Source organism: Alexandromys fortis, unplaced genomic scaffold (assembly GCF_014885135.2).
Source record: "Alexandromys fortis isolate MF-2015 unplaced genomic scaffold, M_Fortis_MF-2015_v1.1 scaffold_80, whole genome shotgun sequence".
In the NCBI taxonomy this organism is placed as follows: Eukaryota; Metazoa; Chordata; class Mammalia; order Rodentia; family Cricetidae; genus Alexandromys; species Alexandromys fortis.
In genome coordinates, this window is record NW_026068174.1 from 4,107,277 (window position 1) to 4,132,652 (window position 25,376).

General features: G+C 51.0%; 1 protein-coding gene across 3 annotated transcripts; it reads left to right on the forward strand.

The window, feature by feature from the left end:
- Positions 1 to 1,334: 1,334 nt before the first annotated feature.
- Lgals9 (galectin 9) lies at positions 1,335 to 24,420 on the forward strand. 3 transcript variants are annotated; one of them, XM_050128703.1, is made up of 11 exons: positions 1,335 to 1,501; positions 9,111 to 9,199; positions 14,466 to 14,667; positions 16,236 to 16,346; positions 17,749 to 17,841; positions 19,468 to 19,503; positions 20,093 to 20,143; positions 20,693 to 20,734; positions 21,545 to 21,633; positions 21,756 to 21,918; positions 23,847 to 24,420. In XM_050128703.1, the coding sequence occupies exons 1-11, from the start codon at positions 1,463 to 1,465 to the stop codon at positions 23,991 to 23,993; spliced, it is 1,062 nt and encodes a 353-aa protein (XP_049984660.1). In that variant the 5' UTR covers positions 1,335 to 1,462; the 3' UTR covers positions 23,994 to 24,420. The 3 variants fall into 3 exon arrangements, with proteins under 3 accessions (XP_049984660.1, XP_049984661.1, XP_049984662.1); XM_050128704.1 differs by lacking the exon at positions 17,749 to 17,841; XM_050128705.1 differs by lacking the exons at positions 17,749 to 17,841; positions 21,756 to 21,918.
- The last annotated feature ends 956 nt before the right edge of the window (positions 24,421 to 25,376 follow it).

Below are 25,376 nucleotides of genomic sequence, written 5' to 3' on the forward strand. Positions count from 1 at the left end.
TCAGCTCCCATGGCGGGAGGGAGTGTGTGCGCTTTCCAACACTGATTCGGTGGGAATAAGTTTGTTTCCCATGATTCTCTAGGAATAACGAATGACATAGTTGCACCACAAGTTTGCTTCTGGGCAACCTCCAAGTTAGCAGCAGTGACATGAATGACTCCCAGTAAGCCTGCTGTCCTGGCTCTCCTCCCCCGCCACCACCCCCGCCCTCGACAAATCCATCCTGCAATTCTTTGCTTCATCCACTTCATTCCCGTAACTCATAACCTAAACCACACGAGCAGGGTTGTTTGTTTGTTGTGTTTGTGGCTGGGGAAGACTGACGATGTTACTCAGTTGGTGGAAGTCCCAGGTCCCATCCCCAGCAGGTGTGCTTGGTGCAAGTGCCCATACCTATATTCCAGGCACTTTGGAGGTAGAGGCAGGAGGATCAGAAGCCGAAGGTCATCCTTGGCTACATACTGAATTCAAAGCCAGCTTGGCCTACGTGACAGTGTTGGGAGAAGAAGAAGAGGAGGAAGGGGGGGATGGAGGAGGAGAGGAGGAGGTATGTATGTATGTATTAGGTTAGGCATACTGGGATTGCATGAGGTACCATCACGCCTAGTTTGAAAACTATTTCAAATATTCCCTTGGTCTCCTTCCTTGTCACTTGGGATATTCTACAGTATCAGCTACTTTTCTTCTTCTCACCCCAAAACAGAGGAAAGGAGGAGAGAGACGAGAAGAAAAAGAGTACGGACGGATAAATTCACAGGCAGAAGGAAATGCACCCAGGGAACCCCCCCCCACACACACGCCCGCCGCCCCATTAACAATCTCAATGGTGGTGTTTTTCTTGCAAAATAGTTCTTCCTACTTGCTAAGCTTTTACAGAAGGTAGAAAGACTTCTTGGAAAGCCTAAATCTTCGAGACTTTAGACCGCGCGTAAGGAGTTGTGCAACCTTGCTCACGCCCCTTCGTCTTTCTGAGCATCACTTTCCCCACACATACAATGGACTGAAGCAGGTCTTCCCCCACCGCTTCTGGCACACAGGGAAAGCAAAGCCTGAGTCTAGCGGATGCCCTAATGAAACACGGTCAGAAGCACAGCCACACACACCCTCCGGCAAGGCTGTCGAGAAACTTCTGGCTACGACCCTCTGAAGCTTCAGAAACCAAATGGAACTGATTCTCTGGCAGAGCACAGGAGAGGGAGGCCAAGTGTCAGAGCGGGGGAACATCCAGTGTCCTCCCCAAGTCCCGCCTTCAGCCCTCCACTCGGTCTTTTTCTCCAGACACTTCCTTCAGCCACTGACTCCTGGCTCCTCCCTGTTGAGTGGTTGCGGTTTCTATTTCCTCTCTGAGCCCGCCCCGGGCAGTCAGCCCCGCGCAGCCAGCCCGTGCAGAGGTGCAGAGAGAGGTCCGTCCGCGGGCGCGAGCGTGAGCGCGGAAGAGTGGTGGTTCCCCGAGACAGGAGAGATGGCTTTCTTCAGCTCCCAAGCTCCCTATGTGAACCCGGTGAGTTGTGGGGGCGATTAGAGAGAAGCTAACTGTCACATCCACGCGAAGTTGCTCTGGGTCTCTGAGGAAACAGCTGAGTGGGTGGCACGGGTAGTGGTGCAGTGACCCGCAGACAACACATGGGGAAGACATTCCAGGCGGGGTCATCCCGATGCAGCTCTTGTTCCGTGTTAGGCTCACGCTCCCTCTGGGGTCGAAGGGTTCCACTCACCGTGATTCATGGGGTAGACTGATGGATACCTGTTCCAAGGTGCCTAGTAGCATCTAGAAAGGAGATAGTTTATATAGAGATGGAGATGGGCTTTCTAGGGGTGGGTACCAGCCAACCACATGACACTTACTTTAGAGGACCTCTATTCAGTCGGTTACAAACTAAGAGACTTCACACATGGTACTTTCTCCTCTCTGGGTTTCAGTTACCACATCTGTAGAATGGGACTAATACTGAGTCCGTCTCCTGAGGCTGGGGTAAGGAGAAGCAGATAGATAGTACATGTGTTTAAACAGCACAGGGAACATAATAGGTGTTTTGAGAGTGGTCCGGGGGCAGCAGGGAAGCCCTCCCAAAGAGGTGTCTATCCTCCAAGGACCCTGTCTGAATTTACCCAAGGACACCTCCAGAATATGTGTGGAAGGGCAATGAGGTAGGGACTGTCCTTCAGTGTGGTGTGCGAAGGGCTGCCCTGTGCTCCTTCTTTGCTGTCTGCAGGTAGCCTCGTTTACACACACCAGTTGTCCCACTGTGTGTGGAGGAAGTGAGGCTTTGATAGGGCAGGGTCTTGCCAACATGTCCTCAGATGGTGACAGTGCGTGAAACTGCTTTGGTTTATTCCCAGAAGAGGGGCGCTCCTAGGGAGATGGCAGTGAAAACAGAAGTGAGTGCTCCCAGGGAAGTGCTCCCAAGGGCCTTCTGCAGTGTGCCCACCATGTGCAAGGTGCTGTGAGTGAGCTGGCTGCCAGGGCCTGGCACCAGAGCTTTCTTTAACATGGACTCTGGGCTTTGCCTGGTGCTCCAGGAAGTTGCCCATGTCCCCAGCCACACTGTCAGGCTTCTGAGTTGGGACCTGCGTGGAAGATGGCTGGGAAAAGCTGATGTCCAGAGCCTCTATGGGGCCTTCAAGAGCAAATTGTGACAGAAAGGCCATGACACTCCCTCTCTGGTTTCCAATAAGACAGCGCTGACATTTTCAAATCATACAACTGTGTTGTTGTTTTTTTTTGTTTGTTTTGTTTTGCTTTTATTTTTGTTCTTTTTTTTTTTTATTTGTTTGCTTTGTTTTTTTTTTATTTGTTTGCTTTGTTTTTTTGAGACAGGGTTTCTATGTGTAGCTTAGGAGCCTGTCCTGAAACTCGTTCTGTAGACCAGGCTGGCCTCGAACCCCTGAGACCCACCTGCCTCTGCCTCCCGGGTGCTGGGATAAAAGGCGTGAGCCACCACCACTGGCTAGGCAACTGTGTTTTATTTAGATTTAGAAGGCAAACTTCAGTACTTGAGGCTGGGTCAAGAGGGTCTCCACGTACTTTAGGCCTGCCTGAATTACATAATGAGCTCCAGGTTAGCCTGGGTTACACATTGAAACCTATCTATACAACAATCAAACCAAGAAGATGAAAAAGAAAGCAATATTTTAAATATGGAGGGAAATCCTCCCACAGAGAAGGAAGAGGTCAAGCGGGTCATGGTGGCCGACACGGAGGCCAAGTGCAGTCTCACATCCCCATAGCCCTGGGATCACACTTTCTTCCGCCGGGCTCCTCCCCCTCAGTGACCTCCTGACTTCAGCAACTGTGGCCACACATCCGCTGTGATGCTGCTGGGGTACGACTTCTGGCCTGCTGAGGAAAAGCACTGTCATAGCCCGAGGGCCAGTCTTGGTTGCTGCTCCCACATCTAATGAGACTCCCCTGAGGGCTCGGAAGAAGACGGAGCTGGTCAGGATGGCCCCTTGTGTGACCCTGCTGGGCCAGGGGTCAAGAACACGTATATGCTTCTACACAAGAGGAAGCCTATGTCCCCTATGGCCGAGAACGTGAGTTCTAGTGTTCCCAAATCCCGGTCTTGTTATCCAGCTGTGTGGCTTTGGGCAAGTTACTGAAGTTTCTGCATTTCCATTTCCTCATCCACAAAAGCACTAAAACCAAAACTGCTGGGATGCTTAGGGAAGTGACACGGGCCATTTAAGGATGGTCACGGGCAGGGTCTTTGAACTTCTGAAACAGCTGGGCCTTTCGGCTTGAGAGCATATTCGGATAGGTGTCCCTACTGCTGGTGAGGGACTGTGTGTCCAACAGACCGCCGAGCTGCCCACCCTCTGGCAGTGAGTGCAGCCTTCTGCATGTCCCATCAGGAAATGGAAGCAAAGGCCCTAGCCTCAGTGTAGAAGACAGGCCTGCTCAGGGAGCAGTACGTTCTTCTTAGGGCAAACATTTGCACAGTCTGGGGCCCTCTGGACTGGGGACTTCCTGTAGGCATCTTGTCTCTTCTGAGGAGCGCTTCATTCAGGCGGCCACCTGTGCCACTAATCCCAGGAGGGACTAGGGCATAAGTAGAAGGGTCAGGACCAGCACAGGGAGGTGGGAGCCGAGAAAGACAATACCTGCCACTACCCTCACTCCCCCACCCCCAGGCCGTAGCAGGGATCAAATGCAGGTCCCATTATTTCCTGCTAAGACCCTTCACTGACTCACTGAAGTTCTGAATTCCACTGTAGCCTGGGTCCCCAGGTTTAACTCAACTTGTTCTATCGCTGTTGACAGAAGTCTCAAAGCCAAAAGTTCAGGTTCTGAGTTGTGATGTAGTGTTGCCTGCTCAGCATGTCGAAGGCCCTTGGTTTAGTGCCCAGCAACAAACATTGCCCCGTCCCCCAGCAGCAGCAGCAGCAGCAGCAGCAGCAGCAGCAGCAGCAGCAGCAGCAGCAGCAGCAGCAGCAGCTCCCACTTCTTTCTTTCTTCTTTCTTCTTTCTCTCTCTCTCTCTCTCTCTCTCTCTCTCTCTCTCTCTCTCTCTTTCTTTCTTTCTTTTTTGGTTTTTCGAGACAGGGTTTCTCTGTAGCTTTGGAGCCTATAACTAGCTCTTGTAGACGAGGCTGGGATTAAAGGCGTGCACCACCACCACCCGGCAACTCACGCTTCTTTAAAAAACATTGTTGTGTGTGTTATGCCTCAGAGGTCAGAGGACAATCTTGGGTACAGCCTTTTCCATCCACCACACTGGTCCCGAGGGCCTAACTTGGGCCGTCAGACTTGGTCACAGGCGCCTCCCTCCACTGAGCCCTCTCACACAGTATCTCTTCTGTTGCTGAGTCCTCTTCAGAGCCTGACCCCATGACCTCCCTCTTGCAAGGATACTGGTCCTTAGGTGAGACCTGCTGGCTAATCCAGCAGTCTCCTGCATCAGGAGACTTTGGACTTTGGCGGTGTATCCGCAGTCTTTTTTGACACTTTAGTCAACATTCCCAGGCTCTGGACCGTTTCTGAGGATGGGGTGAGTGCTCTGCGCCTCAGACCTTCCCTGCAGCCTCTCTTGGGGATTTTCTCCAGAGATACCTTATCTACAAATTAGTAACTGAACACAGCTGGCTGCCCCTCCCACTTTCTATACAAATGACCTCATCCTGGCCCAGCTGGTGAGGGCTCTTGCCCCGGAGCCTGGCGACTTGAGTTTGGTCCCTGGAATCCACACGGTGGAAAGGAAGAACTGACTGCTGCAGGTTCTGGCCTCCACGACCACACAAAATGAAATAAATACAGATGGTGTCATTCCGTATCCTTCTTCAGAGTCCCCACCTTCATCCTCTCCGGACTGCTCCACGTGCAAACAGCTTGTTTATTTGCCTTTTCCTTTTAGTTCAGGTTCTTTCCAGTCCTTTGCAATCCACGCAGATACATGAACAGCCTTGCTCCGTGCTAAGACATGAACAGTCTTGCTTCTAAGATCCACTCATGCTAAATAATGTTTGAGCATTTGGGGACTAAAGTCTAAGCTGGGGGTGGTGGGACACACGGCTATCCCAGCATGTAAGAGGTTGAGGTAGGAAATTCAAGGCCAATTTAGGCTATACTTGGCCTAGGCTACCTGAGATTACTTTAAGATACTGAAACCTCACAAAGCTTCTTTGGGAAAATTGATTCTTCAGAGAGCAGCCCGTACTGCCCAGCATGTGTCTGTTCTCCTCTACCTGTGTCTTCCTGTGCACGTTTGACTCACAGCCGTCTTATCCACTTTCTGATCTTCACGGCTTGTGATTGCCCAGGAGGGCTGGCAAGTTAAGTGTCAAGTCTTCAGATGCCAGCAAAAGCTCTGAGGAAATATCAGGCAAGGGGAGTTTTGTTTTTTCACTTGTGTCTCTGAGAGTGTATGCCACGTGTCTTAGGTGCTCAGGGAGGCCAAAGGAGGACATCAGATCCTCTGGTGCTGGAGTTACAAGTGGTTCCCTGATGTGGGTCCTCTGGAAAAGCAGGCTGTGCTTGCATCCTCCAGCCCCCGGGAGGAGTAAGTCCCCTTACAATCATCTTGTGCCAGGCTGCAGATATAATAAAGTGTGCTTCTCTAGCAAACTTAAGACCCTCAGTTGAATCTCTAGTATCACAGACACAAGACAACCAAACCTTCCCTGGCATGTCAGTGCACAGTTCCCTCGGGCTGCCTGTGGGGATGAGGGTGTAAACAAAGGAACTCAAACATGGCACACTGTTGTTTCCGGTTACTGAAACAATGACAAAACCAACGTGAGATGTGGATCTCCCCAAATGATGACAGTGGGGTTGGTCTGAATGAGGGGGCCATCACAGGCTTCCATAGGTTCTGGGTGGCCAGACAACTCGAGGACGAAGGCCAGAAGGCAGCGTCAGTTAGGTAAGGAAGGAGAATCTGGCTGGGGTGTTGGTTAGCTATAGGTAGGAACTGACAACATTTCTACAATCAGATTCCTTGACAACACCAGCCATTAGCAGCGGGGGAAGCTGGAACATGGTGGAGATCCAACAGAAACACAGAACAAGGAACAGCAAGCCACAGGACAACGGAAGTTCTTTAAATCTATAGACTTAAGAGGGGAGGAGTTGCTGGTCTTAGATGGGAGAGTGAGCTTATGGGGAGTCAAAGTTTAGAGCGAAGAGCTCTCTGAGTTTGTTGCTGAGGGGGTCTCTTTGCTTAGGCTTGAGGGGTCGCTGAGTTTAGCAGATTATTGAAGATGATTGATAGGCCTTAAGAGCTGTGTCTAGGAAGCCGACCCTAGAGTCCCATCTCTCTGCCTTGAGAACTGACACATGCTAGAAGTTTGCCATTGCTAGATAGCATGCAAGTCAGGCCAGCATTTGTGGTCTAACAGCCAGTGGGTTGAATTTGGTGGGTGGCTGTTTTCTGTTGATTTGAGCCTGCAGAGAGGTGTTATAAACAGCCGGCCATCTCAGAGCCTGTCTTGCTTGCTCTCGTACACCTTCACCTCGTTTCCTTTCCAGTCCCAGGTCATTTCAGAATGACGCCAGTCGTATTTCACCGAAAACATCCTCTCACATACCGCTAACGATACAGGATACATTTTTAACTAACTGCTTTTGAACTCAGATGCCCCTGCATCCACTTTCCAAGTGCTGAGATCACAGGTGTGCCGAACCACACCTGACAAGAATTCTTGTACGTTTGTGAGGAGTTGGCTGCACCCCAGAATTAGAACATGAACTCATCCCATTGCCCAGACTTCTGTTCTGGCGAGACTTTGGCAGCTCTGCTACCTGTGGTTGGTGTTTCCAGGTTCTTGGCTTCTTATTCAAAGAATTCAAAGCAAGGGGCTTACAGGGATTTGCAGAGGGAGCCACACAGCTTATCCGAAGCGATGCTTTCAGTGGGAGTGGGAGCTGCTCCAGACTGACAGTGGGCCAGGTGTGGGGAGTACTCCCAGGGCCCCACCACTGTCTGGGCCTCCTTTACAGGGTTCAAAAGAAGAGGGAACTGGTTACTAAGCGACGTGGTCTCAGCGGTTCTCTGCTTTGACAGATAGCTAATATATTCGTAAGTTCAACAGTGCATGCCCCTCCCCCTGCAGAGGCACCGGGTTGTAACTGGGAGACCCCCCCATTTTACTGTTTCGCCTTACTGCACAATACCCCAAACCAGTTCAGGCTGGACGAACCCTTTCTCTTTTTACTACCTGAACGCATTAGGGATCCATTTGAAAAGAAATTGTCTAAATTTGATTGTTACCATGGAAACTACATTATTGCTCAGATGTGGGAGTAGGTCAGCCTGCTGCAGGTGCAGCCGGCAGAGACTGGGGGGGGGTGGTTTCTAGCTGCATCGTTTGGAGAGGGTGTGCATGCATAGTACAAGCAGGTGGAGGAACCAGGCTGCCAAGTGGAGTGTTAAGAGGAATAGGGGGTGCATAACCCCAAACCGAATAGGATCTCGTGTTTGCTTGCTTGATTTCCCCAGCACTGGGCATGGATGATGACCATTCATTAGAGCCGAGTGACCAGTGCCCTGCTAAACGGTGTGAGGCCAACTCTGTCCCAATCCCTGTCACTCCCTATTGTGCCCTACCTGGCCACTTCACTCCATCACCTGCCTGACTCCTGGAGTATTTAATTTATTTAGGGCGTTGACTCAGAGTTGGTGTTAGAAAAGCCATTAAAAGCGCTGGAGGGATGTGGGAATCCCGTCTGTCTGCTAGCTGATTCTCACATCCACGCTTGGTGTCCAAGGCATTCTGGATGTTGATAAGTTATCAGTCTGGGAATTCGGCTCTGGGAGCACAAGGCAAGTGGTGGGAACAGAGAGGTACCAGCCTTGTGAAGAAGCAAGCAGGGGAGGTGGTTTATCCCCGTTTACAAATGGAGAAACTAAGGCAAAGAGAGACTATGTTTTGGAAGACCCCACAGATGCTGAGCAGTGATGAGGGTTCAAACCGAATCCTTCTGACTCTAAAACATTGTGACGCTCAGTGGAACCCAGTGCTCCTTTAGGAAGGGAGATCAGGGAGAGACCTGAGGGTGGATTGCTTGCAGGGCCTGGGGTAGAGGGAACATTTAGGCTCACAGACTAGTGGGGCAAACATGAACAGGAGCTGTGAGCTTCAGGAATGAGGCTGCTTCCATCAGCCCACAGCAAAGTTGGCCTCGAGGATGAGGTCCTGGTTGCCATTGTTACATGGTGGTAGGGGATACCTCCCTCTCAGCCCTCTCTTAGGAGGAAATGGTTTACTGTCCAAAACTGAACAGTAGGTCCTTTTGGTCTTCTGGCCTCCTGAATCCCTAGTCAGGACCCTGAGGTCTTTCGGGGAACTTGGTTTGGGGCCAGCAGCCCTCACCACCATTCTAGTTCCTTACCTTACATTTGCATGCTGTTTCCTTCTGGTAGGTTCCTCAGCTGTCACTTCCTTCAGACTATGGAAGGAAGTGACTTGAAGTCTCATGCCTCAGAAACCTGGCAAACTTCTGGTATCCTCAGAATGACTGTAATAACCTGGATTGGACCTGCGTTTGTGAGGGACCCTAAGTTCTGTGTGACTAGGATTCTAGCCCCTTGATGGCCATGCCCCCAAGCCCTAACTGTGTACTGCCACATCAAGCAAGTGCCTGCCAACTGATATCTCTCCTTTTCCCCTCTGCAGCCCATCCCCTTTTCTGGAATAATTCAAGGAGGACTACAGGAGGGACTTCAGATCACCATCCAGGGGACCATCCACGCCTTTGCAAATAAGTATGTGGGTGACACTTGTCTTTTTATTGCTGTGAAGAGACACAGCAATTCTCATAAAAGGAAACATTAATTGGGGCTGGCTTACAGTTTTAGAGGATTAGTCCATGATCATCATGGCGGGAAACATGGAAGTACTCAGGCAGACAGGGTGCTGGAGAAGAGCTGAGAGTTCTACATCTGGATCTGCAGTCAGCAGAAGGAGACTGTGTGCCACACTGGGTATAGCTTGAGCATATAAGACCTCAAAGCCCTGCCTCCATGGTGGCACACTTCCTCCAGCAAGGCCACACCTCCTAATAGTGCCACTCCCCATGGACCAAGCCTTCACATACATGAGTCTATGGGGTCATACCTCTTCAAACCACCACAAAACTGATGTTAATCCCCTGCCTCAGCAACCATGGAGCTACTGGCTGTGGAGAGCTGGCCTTCCTATACCTCCTGCCATCCTGGCGCCATTGACAGACACCATAGACTCCTGGCTCCCGAGGGAGCTCACAGTCCGAGGGGGAAGTAGAGGCATGGCCAGAGCGGCCGGCCACAGGATGCACACTTGACACCATGACATAGTGCTACAAAAAGGGAAGTTCCATTAGTTCCCATAGCAGTTCTATTTAATTTTCTTTTTAGATGTTTGTGTGTGTGTGTGTGTGTGTGTGTGTGTGCGCGCGCGCGCGTGCACATATGTGTGCATATGCCATGTGTGTGCAGGTGACAGAAGAGACCAGAAGTGAGTGTCAGATCACCCTGGTGCTGGAGTTACAGGCAGTTATGAGCTGCTTACTGAGGATGCAGAAACTGAAGAGCAGGAAGTGTTAACTCCCTCCTCCCCCTTGAGCTGTCTCTCCAGTTCCAGCCCTATAGCCTCTTGAGTCCTAGGAAATATTTAGAGTTCCTATCAAGAGTGATCCCAGGGATGGAGATGTAGCTCAATTAGTGGAGCGTTTACCTAGCACACACAAGGCCCTGAATGGATCCCAGAACTATATAAACAGCATATGGTGGTGCATGCCTGTAATCCAAGCATGGGAGAGGCTGATGCAGGAAGATCAGAAGTTCAAAGTCACAAAAGCAGGTGGATCTCTGAGTTCAAAGCCAGCCTGATCTACATAGTGAGTTCCAGGATAGCCAGAGCTACATAGTGAGACCTTTCTTAAAAACAAAACAACAAAAAAGTTTAAAGTCAACCTCAACTACATAGGGAGCTTGAGACTAGCCGGGGATATACTATCTTTATAAAAGTAAGTCCTCCCCCCATGCCTGGCGGTGGTGGCACATGCCTTTATTCCCAGCACTCGGGAGGCAGAGGCAGGCTGATCTCTGTGAATTCGAGGCCAGCCTGGTCTATAAGAGCTAGTTCCAGGACAGGCTCCAAAGCTACAGAGAAACTCTGTCTCGAAAAACCAAAAAATAAAATAAAAAAAAGGTAAGCCCCTGGTGGGTGTGTAAAATAAGCCCCTGTGAAGGCCGAGGATCTCAAGTTCAAGGCCTTTCTGTGCTACTGAGTGAGTTCTAGAACAGCCTGGGAAATTTATCAAGACTCTGTCTCAAAATAAAAACAAACAAACAAAAACAACAACCCACAGGTGTGATGGACGTAATCAAAATGTCAGACCCAGGAGGTAGAAGCAGGAGGATTAGAAGTTCAGGTTCATCCTCAGCTGCGCAGCAAGTTTGAGGCCAGGCTGGGCTGCACAAGACCTCTCTCTAAAGAGGACTCAGTCTTTGATGTTGTGATCCTGTGTCTACTCAAGCCTCCCAAACACATGCCTAGCTGGGATAGTGCCTGACTTAGGGTCACAGGAATTTCTTGTAGGTCCTGATGTCTAAGGCTTCAGCCGTTGAGGACTTCATCAGCATTCTGCTGCCTAGAATGTTCCACAGAAAACTCAAACGGGCTCTCCATTTGAGAGGAACTTGATGGAACTGCCATGAGCTGTTACTGAGTGTGGCACAGTGTTGGGGTACAAGTGACAGCTCTGTGTGAGGGCTACAGAGACCAGTGAGTAGCTGAGCTGGCACCCGCCACTTCGAGAGTTCAGGGAAGGCTGGACTGGTGGCCCCTGAGGGAGAACCTCAGACTTGAACTTGGATCTTGAATCCAAGCGGGCTGTGACATGGGGAGGCAGGGCAAACACTGGTGCTCCTTTTGTGGGTCCGCTTCTCTGGAAGTTTCTGTGATTTTAATTGCTGACCTTGGAACCTCAGAAGTGGCTATAGGAGAGGCTTCCTCCTAGGACTGGGACAGAAATGGGAGCTTTTCACTGTTGGTGAAAAGGGGAACTTGCCCAGTTAGTGTGGGTCAAGGGTCATATCAGGTGACACTTTGGAACTGGGATCACAGTCTGTGCTTGCCTTCCATACCTCATGTGTCTCCCAGACACGCTTTCCAAAGACTGCTCTCGGGGTGAAGGCTTCTTGTGCCTGGAGAACAACTTTACATAATTTTTTAATGTTTTTAAATTACGTGTATGTGTGTGTGCTCATGCGTGTACACGTGTGCATACACGCACACACTCACTCTTGCCATGGCATGTATGTGGATATCAAAGGACAACTTGAAGAGTCCGTTCTTTCCTGCCGCCGTGAGGATCCTGGGGATCGAACCCAGGAGTCCAGGCTTGGCAGTGCAGTATGTGTCTTTATCTGCTGAGTTATCTCGCCTGTTTGGAATTTGTTCTATTCTTTCGGCAATAAGCAGGTTATGGCTGGCTTCCAACAGCGTCAGCTTCCAAACCCTGTCCACTTGTGCAAAAAGACTTTCCTGAGAAGCATTTTTGTTTGTATGTTTTTTTTTTTTTTTTTGAGACAGAGTTTCTCCATAGCTTAGGAGCCTGTCCTGGAACTCATTCTGTAGACCAGGCTGGTCTCGAACTCACAGAGATCCGCCTGCCTCTGCCTCCCGAGTGCTGGGATTAAAGGTGTGCACCACCACCTCCCGGCTTGGGAACCATTTTTCTTTATTACTATTTTCAATTTGTATTTTATGTGTGTGAGTGTTTTTCCTGCATGTGGGTCTGTATCTACATGTGTGCCTGTTGCCCACAAAGGTCAGAAGAGGCCTTTGTTTCCCCTGGGACTGGAGTTACAGACGGTGGTGCGTCACCACGTGCTGACTGGGAAGTAAATTCAGGTCCTCGGAACCCTCTCTCCAGTCCCCAGCGGGCAGAATTCCTGATGTCCATCTTTGTTATCAATTGTCATTAATTTCTAAGACATTCTTTTTTTCTCTTGCTTTTAATTTTTGAAATGTTTTTTATCATCTATTACTTGTGACATTTTCCTGCATGTGTATAGTGTATTTGGACCATATTTACCTGCAGTATCCTCTCTTGTTCTCTCCCACACCTCTTGAACCCCTTCCCTTTCCCAACAAGTCCCCTTCCCCACAGTCCATGCATTGTGTGTGACCTAGTGGGCTTCATAAAGGTTGCTTCCGTGAGCATGTGTGAAAGCATGTTTACAGGAACATGGTCACTTGGCTATTGTGGCTGCACCACTGAAGAAGACAACTTCTGGCCAACCCCCCACCCCCACATCTGCTGTTAACTACTTAAAAATCCCCAGGGAAAGGCCGGGCGGTGGTGGCGCACGCCTTTAATCCCAGCACTCGGGAGGCAGAGGCAGGCGGATCTCTGTGAGTTCGAGACCAGCCTGGTCTACAAGAGCTAGTTCCAGGACAGGCTCCAAAACCACAGAGAAACCCTGTCTCGAAAAAAACAAAACAAAACAAAACAAAATCCCCAGGGAAGCGTGTGAGGTCAGGAGCCCTCCAGACAGAGCCCTCCAGACAGAGTGCTGTCATCTGAAGCAGTCTTGAGTGGGTCTTATAACCTAACCGTAGCTGCTCTGGGCTCAGAAGGGAAGTGGCCGTGTTACACCTGGAAGACAGTGTTCCAGAGCATTCCATCCTTCCCTGGGCCTTCATTCGTTCAGTCTTTCTGCCCTCCCTTCTGCAACATTCTGCGAACCTTGGCAGATGGCCCATTTATGTTTTTGTTGGTTTTTACCATTGATGCCCATGTGTGGCTATCACTTTTTCTGCAGTTATCACCGCCCACTAAAAAAAGAGGCTTCTCTGCCCACGGCTGACAGCAGCTTTGATCTACAGACACAAACATGATTATATAGAGATGTTTTTATGTGAACATTGTGTCCATTTTAGCAACACAATGGTATTAGCTTCTCCATCAGAGCCTAAGACCTTCCAGCTGCAGGCTTTTATCCAGGTCTACAGTACCAGGCATGAATTTCTGCCTCAAATCCAATCAGAAAGTAGTTGGTACCACCGTAACAGGCTGGTCCATGTTGACCAGTGGGCACATTGTCTCAGTTAGGGTTTCTCTTGCTGGGAAGAGACACTATGACACTGGCAAGAAAAACATTTAATCGAGGATGGCTTGCAGTTAGAGGTGTCGTCTGTTATGGTCATAGCTAGAAGCGTGACAGCATGCAGGCAGATGTAGTGTCGGAGAAGGAGCTGGGAGTTCTATGTCTTGAGCCACGGGCATCAGAAGGAGACTGTGTACCACATTGGGCGTGGCTTGAGCACATGAGACCTCAAAACCCACCCCCACAGTGACACACTTCCTCCAACAAGGCCACACCTCCTAATAGTACCACTCCCCGTGGCCAGGCATTCAAACACGGCTCCATTCCTACCGCCACAACGTCATGCTTGGCCAGATGGGCTTTGTATTAGTTTGCCTCTTTGTTGCCATCTATCTATCTATCTATCTATCTATCTATCTATCTATCTATGCAGCCCCAGCCCACCTGCCCAGAGATGCACTGCCCACACTGGGCAGGGCCCGCCTACATCAGCTGACAATCAAGAAGAATGCCCCATAGACCTGCTCCTAGGTCAACCCTCGGAGGCAATTCACCAGCCGAGGTTTCCCCATTCCAGATGTGTCAACAACCAAAACCAGCCATGACAGTGGTGCCGCATACAGGGTACACGGCTGAGTAAGATGGCTGATGACAATTCTCCAGAAACAATTCCCCTGAATAGCGCCTGCTGTGCTCTGAGTTCCAGCTTGATTCCTCTGTGTCCCGTGACCAGAGCCTGGGGCAAAAGATGGGCTGTTTTTTGTCCTTGCCTTTTCTTACAAATTGTCTGCTTAAGGAAAGGGTGCAGGAAGGGCAGAATGCAGTGACTGCAGGGGGTACGTTAGGTCGGAATTTGATGAACCCCAACATGCTAACAAAGCAGACAGAGGCGGTTCTGTCCAACCCTGGCGGTAAGCTTATTTCTCTGCCTTAGGATTGCTGTGAACTTTCAGACCGGCTTCAGTGAGAATGACATTGCCTTCCACTTCAACCCCCGGTTTGAAGATGGAGGGTATGTGGTCTGTAACACGAAGCAGAAAGGACAGTGGGGGCCCGAGGAGAGGAAGATGCAGATGCCCTTCAAGAAGGGGATGCCCTTTGAACTTTGCTTCCTGGTGCAGAGGTCAGACTTCAAGGTGAGTGGGGAATTACCCCCCCACACACACACACAAACCTGTCCTCCCGGGTGGACTACATTTTAATAGCCACGTTCACTGAGATGCGACCTTTGCCTCACGCGCTCCAGCCTGTGTCTACAGACACACCTCGATTTTATTACTCAGAAAATAAGACCTCAATCTTCACCATGTTGCTTTTAGGCCCCATGTGTCAAAAAACAAACAAGCAAACAAACAGAAACCCAAAGCCCCATCCCCCAAATCTCTGTATTTATTCTTTGATAATTTCATACACGAGTAGAATGCATTTTGAGTACACACACTCCCCCCCCTTCAGCCCCTTTCCACTCCCTCTGGAACCTTTGCCTTCCCCACTCCCCCTCTTTTATGTCTTTACCCCCTCAATAGCCCATGGAATTTTATTAGAGTCATGTTGTACACATGGGTGTGGAGCTGTTTGCTGGATTACGGCCACCCGGCAGCGGCGACAGAACTGAAAAGATATGGCTCCCCTCTCCCCCCACACCAGTGTCAACTGTCAGTCAAAAGCTCCTCCAGAGGGGTGGGACCTCGTGTGCAGGTAGCCTCACAGGTCCCAAAGTCCAAGATAGCTCCATTCCTCCACCGCAGATCCCAGTGGCATCTACTCTTGGTGGTGCTGGGGGTCAGACCTAGCCTCCTGCATACTAGGCAAGGCCTCCGCCACTGAGCTGTGTCCCCAGTCACACCGTGTGTCTGCTGACAGCTTTGTCCTGTCCTTTCTTCAGGCTAGAAGGCAGTGTCTTTACAGGAGAAACTCTGGGTACCGTCTCCAAGGTGGGGTGGGGTGAGTGTGTCCACTCCTGAGCTTGTCTGTGTGACACTGGGCTTCTTGTGTGCGCTCAGCAAAACCTGAGGTTGCCTTTCCTGTGCGGCTCATAAGCATCCTACGCACAGGTGAGGGCTGCGGTGTAGTTCACTGGGTAGGATGCTTGCTTAGCTCGCTCTGGAGAAACTGGGCATGGTGGGACACGCCTGTAATCCCTGCGTTTGGGGAGTGAAGCAGGTCATCCTTAGCAAGTTTGAGGCCAGCCTGGGCTACATGAAACCTTTTTTCAACATCAACAACGACAAAAAAAATTAACTCACATGAATCAAGTTTGAAAAGATAAATCTGGGGACTGCAGAGATGACTCAGTGGTTAAGAACACTTGCTGCTCTTGCAGAGGCCCAGAGTTCAGTTCCCTACACCCACATGGCAGCTCACAACCATCTGTAGTCCAGTTCTAGGGGATCAGACACCTTCGTCCGGCAGTACAGGCATATATGTGGTGTGCATTCATACACACAGGCAAAACATTTATACGCATAAAAGGAAATAGCTCTAAAAATATTCTAAGAAAGGAGCAATAAGCCTGGAGTAATAGGTGAGTGGCGGTCTGAACTGCAGGTCAGGAGCCCAGTGAACAGTGGGTCTGAGTGCAGGTGACCCATCGCACCCCACTGAAGGGCTGGCTGCGAGATGCGGGTTCAGCTCTTTATTTCCAAACGTAAAGCTATTTGTGGCCTGGGCCGACACACCCCCCACTGCAACTCTCTTCCCACAGGTGATGGTGAACAAGAACTTCTTCACGCAGTACCCACACCGCGTCCCCTACCACCTCGTGGACACCATTGCCGTCTCTGGCTCCTTGAACTTGTCCTTCATCACCTTCCAGGTCAGGAGCGGCTGGCACCTGTCCCCGGGTTGAAGGACAGTGACCAGCTGGGCATGTGTCCACTCAGCAGGGCACCAGCAAGCATCTTCCCCGGGTAGCTTTGGGGCTGCACTGGTTCTCTGGTTTGGTGTCTGTCTGCCTGCCTGTTGTCTGTCCCTCTGTCCGTCTTGGTGTTGCTTTCTCTATAATGAACAATCAGCCTGGGTCTCCAAGATGCCAAAGCTGATCTTTCTCTGCAACTGCCCAATGCTAGATGACCAGGGAGTTCTAGAAGAGCCTGTGCTTGGGGAACCAAATGGAATTCAAATCAGAGGGCACAGCATGGCTCCTGGAGCCCTGTCTGGGTCTGTTTGACCTCTGCATTAAAAACAAAGAAAGAGAAGAAAGGAAGGAAGGAAGGAAGGAAGGAAGGAAGGAAGGAAGGAAGGAAGGAAGGAAGGAAGAGGTAAAAGCCAAAACAAACACAAAGAAAACTTTCTGTGTGAATTTTTGCTGCATTCTGTGTCAGGATCTCACTTTGTAGCCCAGGCTGGCCCCTAACTTGTGACCCTTCTGTGTCAGCTTCTTGAATGCTGGGATTAGAGATATATGTTACCAGGCTCAGCTCAGAAAACAAATTATTTTATTTATTTGAAGACAGTGTCTCACTCTATAGCCGTAGCTGGCCTTGAACTTGTGTCCATCCTTCTGCCTTGGCCTCCACAGTGCTGTGATTACAGGCATGTAACACCAGGCCCAGTTCTGAAAATCCATTTAGTCTTTTAAAGACAGGTTAGGCCCAGTTCTGAAAATCCATTTTTTTTTTCTTTTAAAGAGAGGTTCTAGCCGGGTGATAGTGGCGCACACCTTTAATCCCAGCACTCGGGAGGCAGAGGCAGGCGGATCTCTGTGAGTTCGAGACCAGCCTGGTCTACAGAGCTACTTCCAGGACAGGCTCCAAAACCACAGAGAAACCCTGTCTCGAAAAACAAACAAAAGAGAGAGAGAGAGAGAGAGAGAGAGAGAGAGAGAGAGAGAGAGAGAGAGAGAGAGAGAGAGAGAGAGAGAGAGAGAGAGAGAGAGAGATTCTTACTATATAGCTTGGGCTGGACTTGAATTCTGTGTAACCCAAATACCAAAAATACCAAACACAGCATATAAATAAATAAATAAATATCTAGAGATAGTCTGTGAAAAACTGGGTGTGCCAGGATATGCTAGGCCCATTTCCCTCAGCCTTAGGCTCATACTCCGTTTCCTGACCATCTTCCTGCAGGAGCACCCTGATTTCGTTCAAGCCAACCTAACCCTTTTCTTGGCCTCTTTCCACGGGGTCAGAAGCCAACCCTCTCTCTCTTTGCCTGTGCTTGCTCTGACCATGCCCCCTGCTTCCTGTCACCCAGACATGCTTTTGTTTTAACAGAACTCAGCAGCCCCTGTCCAGTCTGTCTTCTCCACGGTGCAATTCTCTCATCCGGGCCAGTTCTCACAGAACCCCCGGGTCCGCAAACCGAAAGTGAGTTAAGTGTTTGGGGTCCAGGAGGTCCATCAGTTGCAAAATGATAGAGCCCAGAGGCAGGTCCCAACCACAGGCTATCCTGGGCCTTCAGGCTCCACCTCCGCACTGCATTCCATCACTTCCCCTTTGTTCTGCCACGCTCCATCATCCCTCCCTCCTTAGCCACTGTCTGGGTCCAGCCTGTGGTAATCCCCACCCCCCCAACACATCATCTGTGGCTCCGTTCCTTTCCCCCACTCCTGCCCACCACTGCACAGTGCCCTCACCCAACACATTCCACCTCACACTCTCCCACTGTAAAAATTGTTAGGCTTGGGTCCCAAAGTCTTTCTAAACAGAGCCCAAACCTGATGGATACCTGTAATCCTAATACTTGGGGACAGGGTCTGGAAGGATCATAAGTTCAAGATCACTCTCAGCCTGGACTACATGGGACCCTGTCTCAAAAAACAAAACAACAGCACAAAACCAAAAAACCCCTAAATAATAAATAGACACAAGCTCACACTCCCTCGCCCAGACCCAGCTCACGACCCCGCTCAGCCGTGCCTCCTCCACCGCCCACTCTAGACACCTCTCTTGCATAGGCTGTCCCTTCTGTCCACCTGGTCCCTGGCAAACTATTAATTACACTATAATTCTTTGTTTAAATGGCACTCAAGAGTGTATACTCTGACCCACCCCATGTCACCGTGGGATTTGTGCCTGTCTGTGCTGGCTTGGGTCACAACATCCTTTGTCTGTCTGTCTTCCTTGTGCTGCCCACTCTCCACCTGCCCAGGAGCCCCTGGAAGACTAACAGCGTGGCTTGTTCGTTCTTTTGTGTATTTCCAGCTCCTCACACGGTGCTGGCGTGCAATAGAGCCCCACCCCCACCCCCAGCCAGGGAGAATAGAAAGCAAACAGGGGTTTCTGGGGTGGGAGTGGGATGGGGATAGGGAGGAAAGGCCAGCAGCTCTCTCTGTGGTCACCCAGGCAGTTGAGGTTAGGGGAAAGGTACTAGCCTTTCTTGGTTCTTGATGGTCCAGGCCAGGACCCGCTTTCTACCGTACTAACTTTAGGATTGGTGGAGCATCTGGAAGCCTGCGCAGGGAAGCCTAGTGTTGACCCTGGCCTGGAGGGTAGAGGATGTGATGGTTACAGTATGGCCAGGCTGGATTCTATTTGGAATCTTCTAACTCGCTTGCTACCTGGGCAAGTCTGGACAAGTGGCTTAACCCTCAGGAGCCTCGGGGCTCACCAGGGGAATGGGACGCAAGAGTTCTGCCTCCGAGGAAAGCTCTGGAGCTGTGTGCTGAGTATGGAATGCTAACTTTCACCTAGCAGGTGAAGTGGGGGTGGGGGGGTGGGGGATGGGGGGGGTGCTCTTGCCTTTGAGGGCCCAGAGACGATGTGGTTGTGGTCCGGCAGATTGACTCCTCTCTCAGGAAGCCAGGAGACAGTCTCCTGACACCCCTGTGCACAGGAGGGTGAGAACTGTGTGCAGCGGGCCTGCAGGAGGTGAGCGTGTCTAGGAAGGTACAGCTGACCTCAAGAACCACCTCTGGAGTTTGAAATTGTCTCTCACCCACAAGACTCCATAGATAACATCTCCCCTTTTTTTACCCCCTTGATTCTTTTCAGCCTCAGGGCATCCGGCCTGCCCACCAGGCACCCGTGGTAAGTCCCTTGATCCTTTTACATTTTAGAACCTCTTCATTATGGCCCTTGTGGGTTAAAAGGAGGGGTAGGCTCAGCCTCCCCCATGAGGGCAGACAAGGCTCCCCATGCACCAGACCTCAGCGGTGTTGGTGGGAAGGGGTCGCAGGTGTGCCTGCTTGGCTCCAATCAAATAGAAAATGGGGCTGGGGGCTGAATTCTGTCAGTGAAGTGCTTGCCCAGCTCTTGCAAAGTCTGATCTTCAGCACTTCACAAACAACGCGTGATGGTGCGCGCTGTAATCCCAGCGCCAGCGCGGGGGAGGCGGAAGTAGGCGGAATGGGTTCCTTTGTCCCAGAGGGAGCCACACGTTCATCCCTCCCTTCTGCAAATCAAGGCTGGTGAGGTGGAACTCTAGTGTAATCCAGCTTCCCCTGAAGTAGAGAAATGCCTCTCCCCGTCCCTGTCTGGGGAGGGGCTGTGGTGAAAGACCTCCCTGGTTAGAATTCGAGGTTCAAGATTAAGGGCGAAGATCAAGTAGCGCCCTCTAGTGGCACGTGATAGTCTTCACAATGGCGAGAACTGGTTAAGACCCCTTTCTTCTTCCCAGGCTCAAACCGTCATCCACACAATTCACAGTGCCTTTGGACAACCATTTCCTGTAAGTCTAAACATTTTTTTGTTATCCTACAGCCCCACCCCTTTCCTTTAATCAAAACCAGAATTCCCTATAGTCTCTAAGTTGGAACCAAAGTGCTTATGAAAGAGGGTGGAGAAACCTGGGCACGGGCCCTGTGATAGAAAGATGACACGGCTCAAACTCTCCCAGGGACAGCACAGATTCAGAAACAGTCTTCCAAGGAATACAACTGGCAGACACACTGTCTTCCGGTCGCCCAGGCTCCAGCCTCTAGCTGGCTTACTAAGGTCAAGCCCCTTGTCGAGGCACTGCTCACAGCTGGTCTAACTCCCCCCAAACCCCGCCCCTCCCCCCCCGGCCCGTGCAGTGCAAGTGGGGGACCCCAAGTTGGCTGGGCTGCACGGAGAGTAGCTAAAGGGCAGGGGACCATAATGGGCCCCAGGAAAACAACAGGAAGTTTCAGAAATGCTGGCGTGACAGAGAAGGGGAATGGGAGGGCTCAGGGGCTAGATATTGAGGTCGCCCTGAAGTATGTGTCACTTCTATGTGGAATCCTGATCTCTCCCACAGACTTCCGGAATCCAGCCTGTGGTGTACCCCTCCTCGGCTTATGTAAGTGGTTCCCTACAGAGAGTCTGAGCTTGGCTCTGTTAGGCACAGTGAGAGATGGAGGGCATTTTTAGGGGGGACCATCCTCTGACTTGCATGATCAGTGAAGGTTCCTGCATCCAGGTGAACAGTTAAAAATACCCATGCAAATTAGTGGAGAGCTGAATAGAGCTTTCAACTTTAAAATGGCCCCTTCAGCTTGAGCAAACTGAAGCCCTACCTTGGCTACTTTTCTATTGATCTCACAAACACTGCGAACATGGCACCTCCGTAGAACAAAGGGTTTGATTTGGGGCTTAAGAGTCCATGACCATCACGACAGAGAGCATGACAGCAAACAGGCAGGCATGGTACTGGAGCAGTAGCTGAGAGCTCACATTTTGTTGGAGGGAGGAGGGAGGAAGGGAGGGAGAGAGAGAGTATGTGTCTGGGAATGGTGCAGGTCATTTGAAACCTCAAAGCCCATCCCCAGTGACACATTTTCTCCTACAAGGCCACTCCTCCCAATCCTTCCCAAACAGTTCCACCAACTGGCAGCCAACTATTCAAATATACGAGCATCTGAGGGTTGGCATTCTATTCAAACCCCAACACCCCAACAAGACTTTTGTGCCCTGTCAAGGTACCTCCCATGGTATTTTGAGAAACACTGGAAGGTTTTCTTTTAACATTTAATGAACCAAGTAAAGGACCCTGGGTTCCCTCCAGAAGATGCAGGACTCACAGGCATGACTTCAGAGTCCACAGTCCCTTGTGCCGAGTCCCTGCTGCAGCAGTCCAGCTGCTGATGAGCTGTTTTCATTCTCCCAACAGCCCGTACCTTTCTTCACCTCCATTCCAAGTGGGCTCTACCCATCCAAGACCATCCTCATAGCAGGCATGGTCCTGCCCAATGCTAAGAGGTAAGACAGGCCCCCAGGGTTGTTCTGGCCAGACTTTGGCTCTGAGCCACCTGGGGGTGATGGGTAAGGGTGGACTCAAAGCTCCGTGCTCAGACAGGGTCTATGTGAACTGCCCATCCCAGGTTTCACATCAACCTTCGCTCTGGGATGGACGTTGCTTTTCACCTGAATCCACGTTTGGATGAGAAGGTGGTGGTCCGAAACACCCAGATCAACAGCTCCTGGGGGCCAGAGGAGCGAAATCTGCCTGGGAAAATGCCCTTCAATCGTGGCCAGAGCTTCTCGGTAAGATGCTGGGAGGCAAGAGGGGGGCGCACGGGTCTGTGATGAGATGGAGGCTATGAGGGCTGCACCACAAAGAAGGAAGAATGTTGAATAAATTGGTATTATTTCATGACCGCTGTCCCTGCTAAAGTAAGGGCTTCTATCTGCTGTGCCTCCTTCCCCCTGTTCTGAGGACTGATCTACAGTCTTGTGCACGCTGGGCAAGTACAATACCACTGAGCTACATCTCCAGCCCTCCTTCTGTTTTGTTTTGTTTTGTTTTAGGGAGGGACTCACTTTAGCCCAGGCTTACTTACAAATCACTTTGTAGGGTGGCTGGCCTAGAAGTCAGGTGATTCATCTACCTCAGCCCCCCAAAAGCTGAGATTACAGGCCTGAGCCTTTCTTTCTTTACTTTGCCCACCCTCCTTTCCTCCCTCCCTTCCTTCTTTTCTTCTATTTTGAGATGGGGCCTTGGTACAGTTAGTCTTGAACTACCTGAATGCTGCTTCAGTTTCCTGCATAGGTCAAAGTACAGTTCTGCTCTCCAGAGCATTGTTCCTGCTTTCTACAGATGGGCAAACACATTCACAAGATTGGGGCACTTGCAGGTCACACCAGCCAGTTTGTGTCAATCAAACCCAGGAGTGAATTGCCATTCACTCCTTTGCTTCCGCAATTATAGTCACCCAGGAGGAAGCACACTGAGAGGGGAACTGGCTCTCAGCCGGAAGCCTGATCCCTAAGCAGGCCTTATCGACCCTGATGATGACATCAGATCACCCCATGAGCTTAAATAAGAAGAATCAATGCCTGGGCCCCACCCCAGGGCAATGTGCAGCCATTGTTTGAAAATATCATGGCAACATGCTCTGCCTCAAGGTTGAGAGTAGAGTGTAGGGCTCTATGGGTAGTGAAAGGAGCTTGTATTTGGTTATTGTTGAGACATGTAGCCCAGGCTGGCCTCACACTTGCTATGCGTTCAAGGCTGGCCTTCAACTCCTGATCCTTCTGCCTCTCAAGTGCTGGGATTAATTATAGACATGCAACAAGCCTGTTTTTTTTTTTTTTTTTTTTTTGACTATTGAACTGGCATGTGTGAACTGTCAGGCCCCGCTGAGGTTTTTTCAGGTTTCTTTTTGTTTTTTGTTTGTTTTTAATGTGTATGAGTGTTTTTCTGCATGGATATACATGCACCATGTGCATGCATGCTTGAGGCCCTCAGAAATCAGAAGTCATCCAATCCCTTGGAACTGGAGTTACAGGCAGCTGTGAGCTTCCACGTGGGGGCTGGGAAGTGAACCCAGTGCCTCTGCAAGAGCAGCCAGTGCTCTTAGCGGTGGAACCCTCTCTCCAGCCCCCTGAGCTACGATTTTAATTTAGTGAGAACAAAGACCTAACAAGACTGAGTCTCACAGAGCAGAAAGGGTGGAGCAGGCGGAGTCTGCAGCATCTGGACAGCGCCCACATGAGTGCTAGCCTGGGCCTCACACACTGCGATATGAGTCTTAGCGGTGGCCATGGGTCACGATGCTTTAACATCAGTTGTCTCATTGAGAATGACACAGATAGCCTGAGCCGGCATTCCTGTCACTAGTGGCTTAGGGTTCAGCTGGAGAGTGAGCATGAGGGTGAGGGATATGGTCTGAGCAGACAGTTGGCTGAAATGGGTAGGGGTCAGGGGGTGCGAGAGACAGGGTAGGTCATTGTAAGGGATGGGCCAGCACTTTCCCCTGTAGGGGAAACAACATTCTGGGCTTGGGAACAGCCTATGCTAATGTTCTAGGCCAAGAGAACACTTGTGTTTGGCGAAGGGCAAACCATTCAGGTTGGCTAGATCGAGGCCAGGTTTTAGGCTGACTCCTGAGGAAGGAGAGATGGGAATGGGAGAGGGAGGTGCGAACCTGGGTTGCCAAGTGCCCTGAGAATGTTGTGGCGTCTCTGCCCAGGTGTGGATCCTGTGTGAAGGTCACTGCTTCAAGGTTGCCGTGGACGGGGTGCACCTGTGTGAATACTTCCACCGTCTGAAGCATTTGCCGGCCATCAACAGCCTAGAAGTGGCAGGCGATGTCCAACTGACCCACGTGCAGACATAGGCAAAGGCCTAGAAATGAGGACTGGGGCACCCTGTCATGTTTTGTTACCTCTTCTCTGCCTTGGCCCTGGCTCCCCAGAACCCGCCATCAGAAGATCACCTCACGGACAGGAGTTTCGGAAGGGGAAACTCCCAGTTCACTTCGCTCTATGCGCTCTACGAAGTGGGTGTCCTGGCTATGTGGCACATGGCTTTCAGCCCACAGTCTCATGGTTCTCCAAGTAGTTATACACTGAGGGAAGTGACCCCTTGGGTCTGCCCCTTCCTCTGATCTTCAACCTCTCTGGCCCCTTTGTCCCTTCTTCTCATCACTCCACCGCGGGAAGGCCACCTGGTGTCATCCCACTGCCTCCGACTGACCAGATTGTCCTCATCAGTTCTTCCCCATGCTTGCCCAGTGTCCATACAATAAATCATGCTTCTTCTCACACACATGAGAGATGACTTGCTTATTGAATGGGGCTGGAGACATTCTGGAACCTTCTAAAGAGATTGGGAGGAAGCAGGTTGGTGCCCATACCTGCTCACAGGGGTCCCTCCTCTCAAACCCCACAAGGTGTTGGGGTAACTGGGTGGGGACTGGAACACACAGTCTCTGGTGGGAATGCTGGCCTCTGTAAATAACCCCGGGCCCCTGAGGTAGGGACAGGCTGGGAAGAGGCTGTGGGAGCCTCGGTAGCTTGTGCTGGGTGGGAGGGGAGGCAATGGGATAATGGATAGGGAGTTGGTAGGCCTCCCAGCAGAGGGGCTTGGGGTGGGGACCCACCACATGAGGGATCTTCTTCACCCTGCTAACTCATCGAGGCCTCCATCACTTTTGAGACCTCAGGTCAGCAACATCGCCAACACCTGGGAGCTGGTCAGACCTGCAGAGCTCGCCTTCAATCCCAGCACTTGGGAGGCAGAGGCAGGTGGATCTCTGTGAGTTCGAGGCCAGCCTGGTCTACAGAGTGAGTTCCAAGACAGGCTCCAAAGCCACAGAGAAACCCTGTCTCGGAAAACAAAACAACAACAACAAAAAAGAACTGCAGCAGCTCACCTGGGAGGCTGAGGCAAGACCAGCTTGGACTGCACAAAATGACCTTGTCACACATAAACACAAATGAAAGAAAAGGCCACATTTGTCCTTCCCAGCCCTACTGAGCCTGTGTGTGTGTGTGTGTGTATGTACACAAATGCCTATGTGCGTGTAAGAGAGTGAAAATGTGTTTGCATGTGTGTGGAGGCCAGAGGTCAATTCTGAATTTCTTCTTTTTTATCCGTGTCCCCCCCCCCCCCCCCCCCCCCCCCCCCCCCCCCCCCCCCCCCCCGCCCCCCCCCCCCCCCCGCCCCCGCCCCCCGCGCCCGCCCCCGCGCCCACCCCCCCCCACCCCCCCCCCCCCCC

Bases quoted from the DNA above. Each gene is read 5' to 3' on its own strand.
- Lgals9 (XM_050128703.1), top strand. From the start codon at position 1,463: ATGGCTTTCTTCAGCTCCCAAGCTCCCTATGTGAACCCG. The intron at 1,502-9,110 runs GTGAGTTGTGGG...TCCCCTCTGCAG, and splicing joins AAGCTCCCTATGTGAACCCG to CCCATCCCCTTTTCTGGAAT. The intron at 19,504-20,092 runs GTAAGTCCCTTG...TCTTCTTCCCAG, and splicing joins CTGCCCACCAGGCACCCGTG to GCTCAAACCGTCATCCACAC.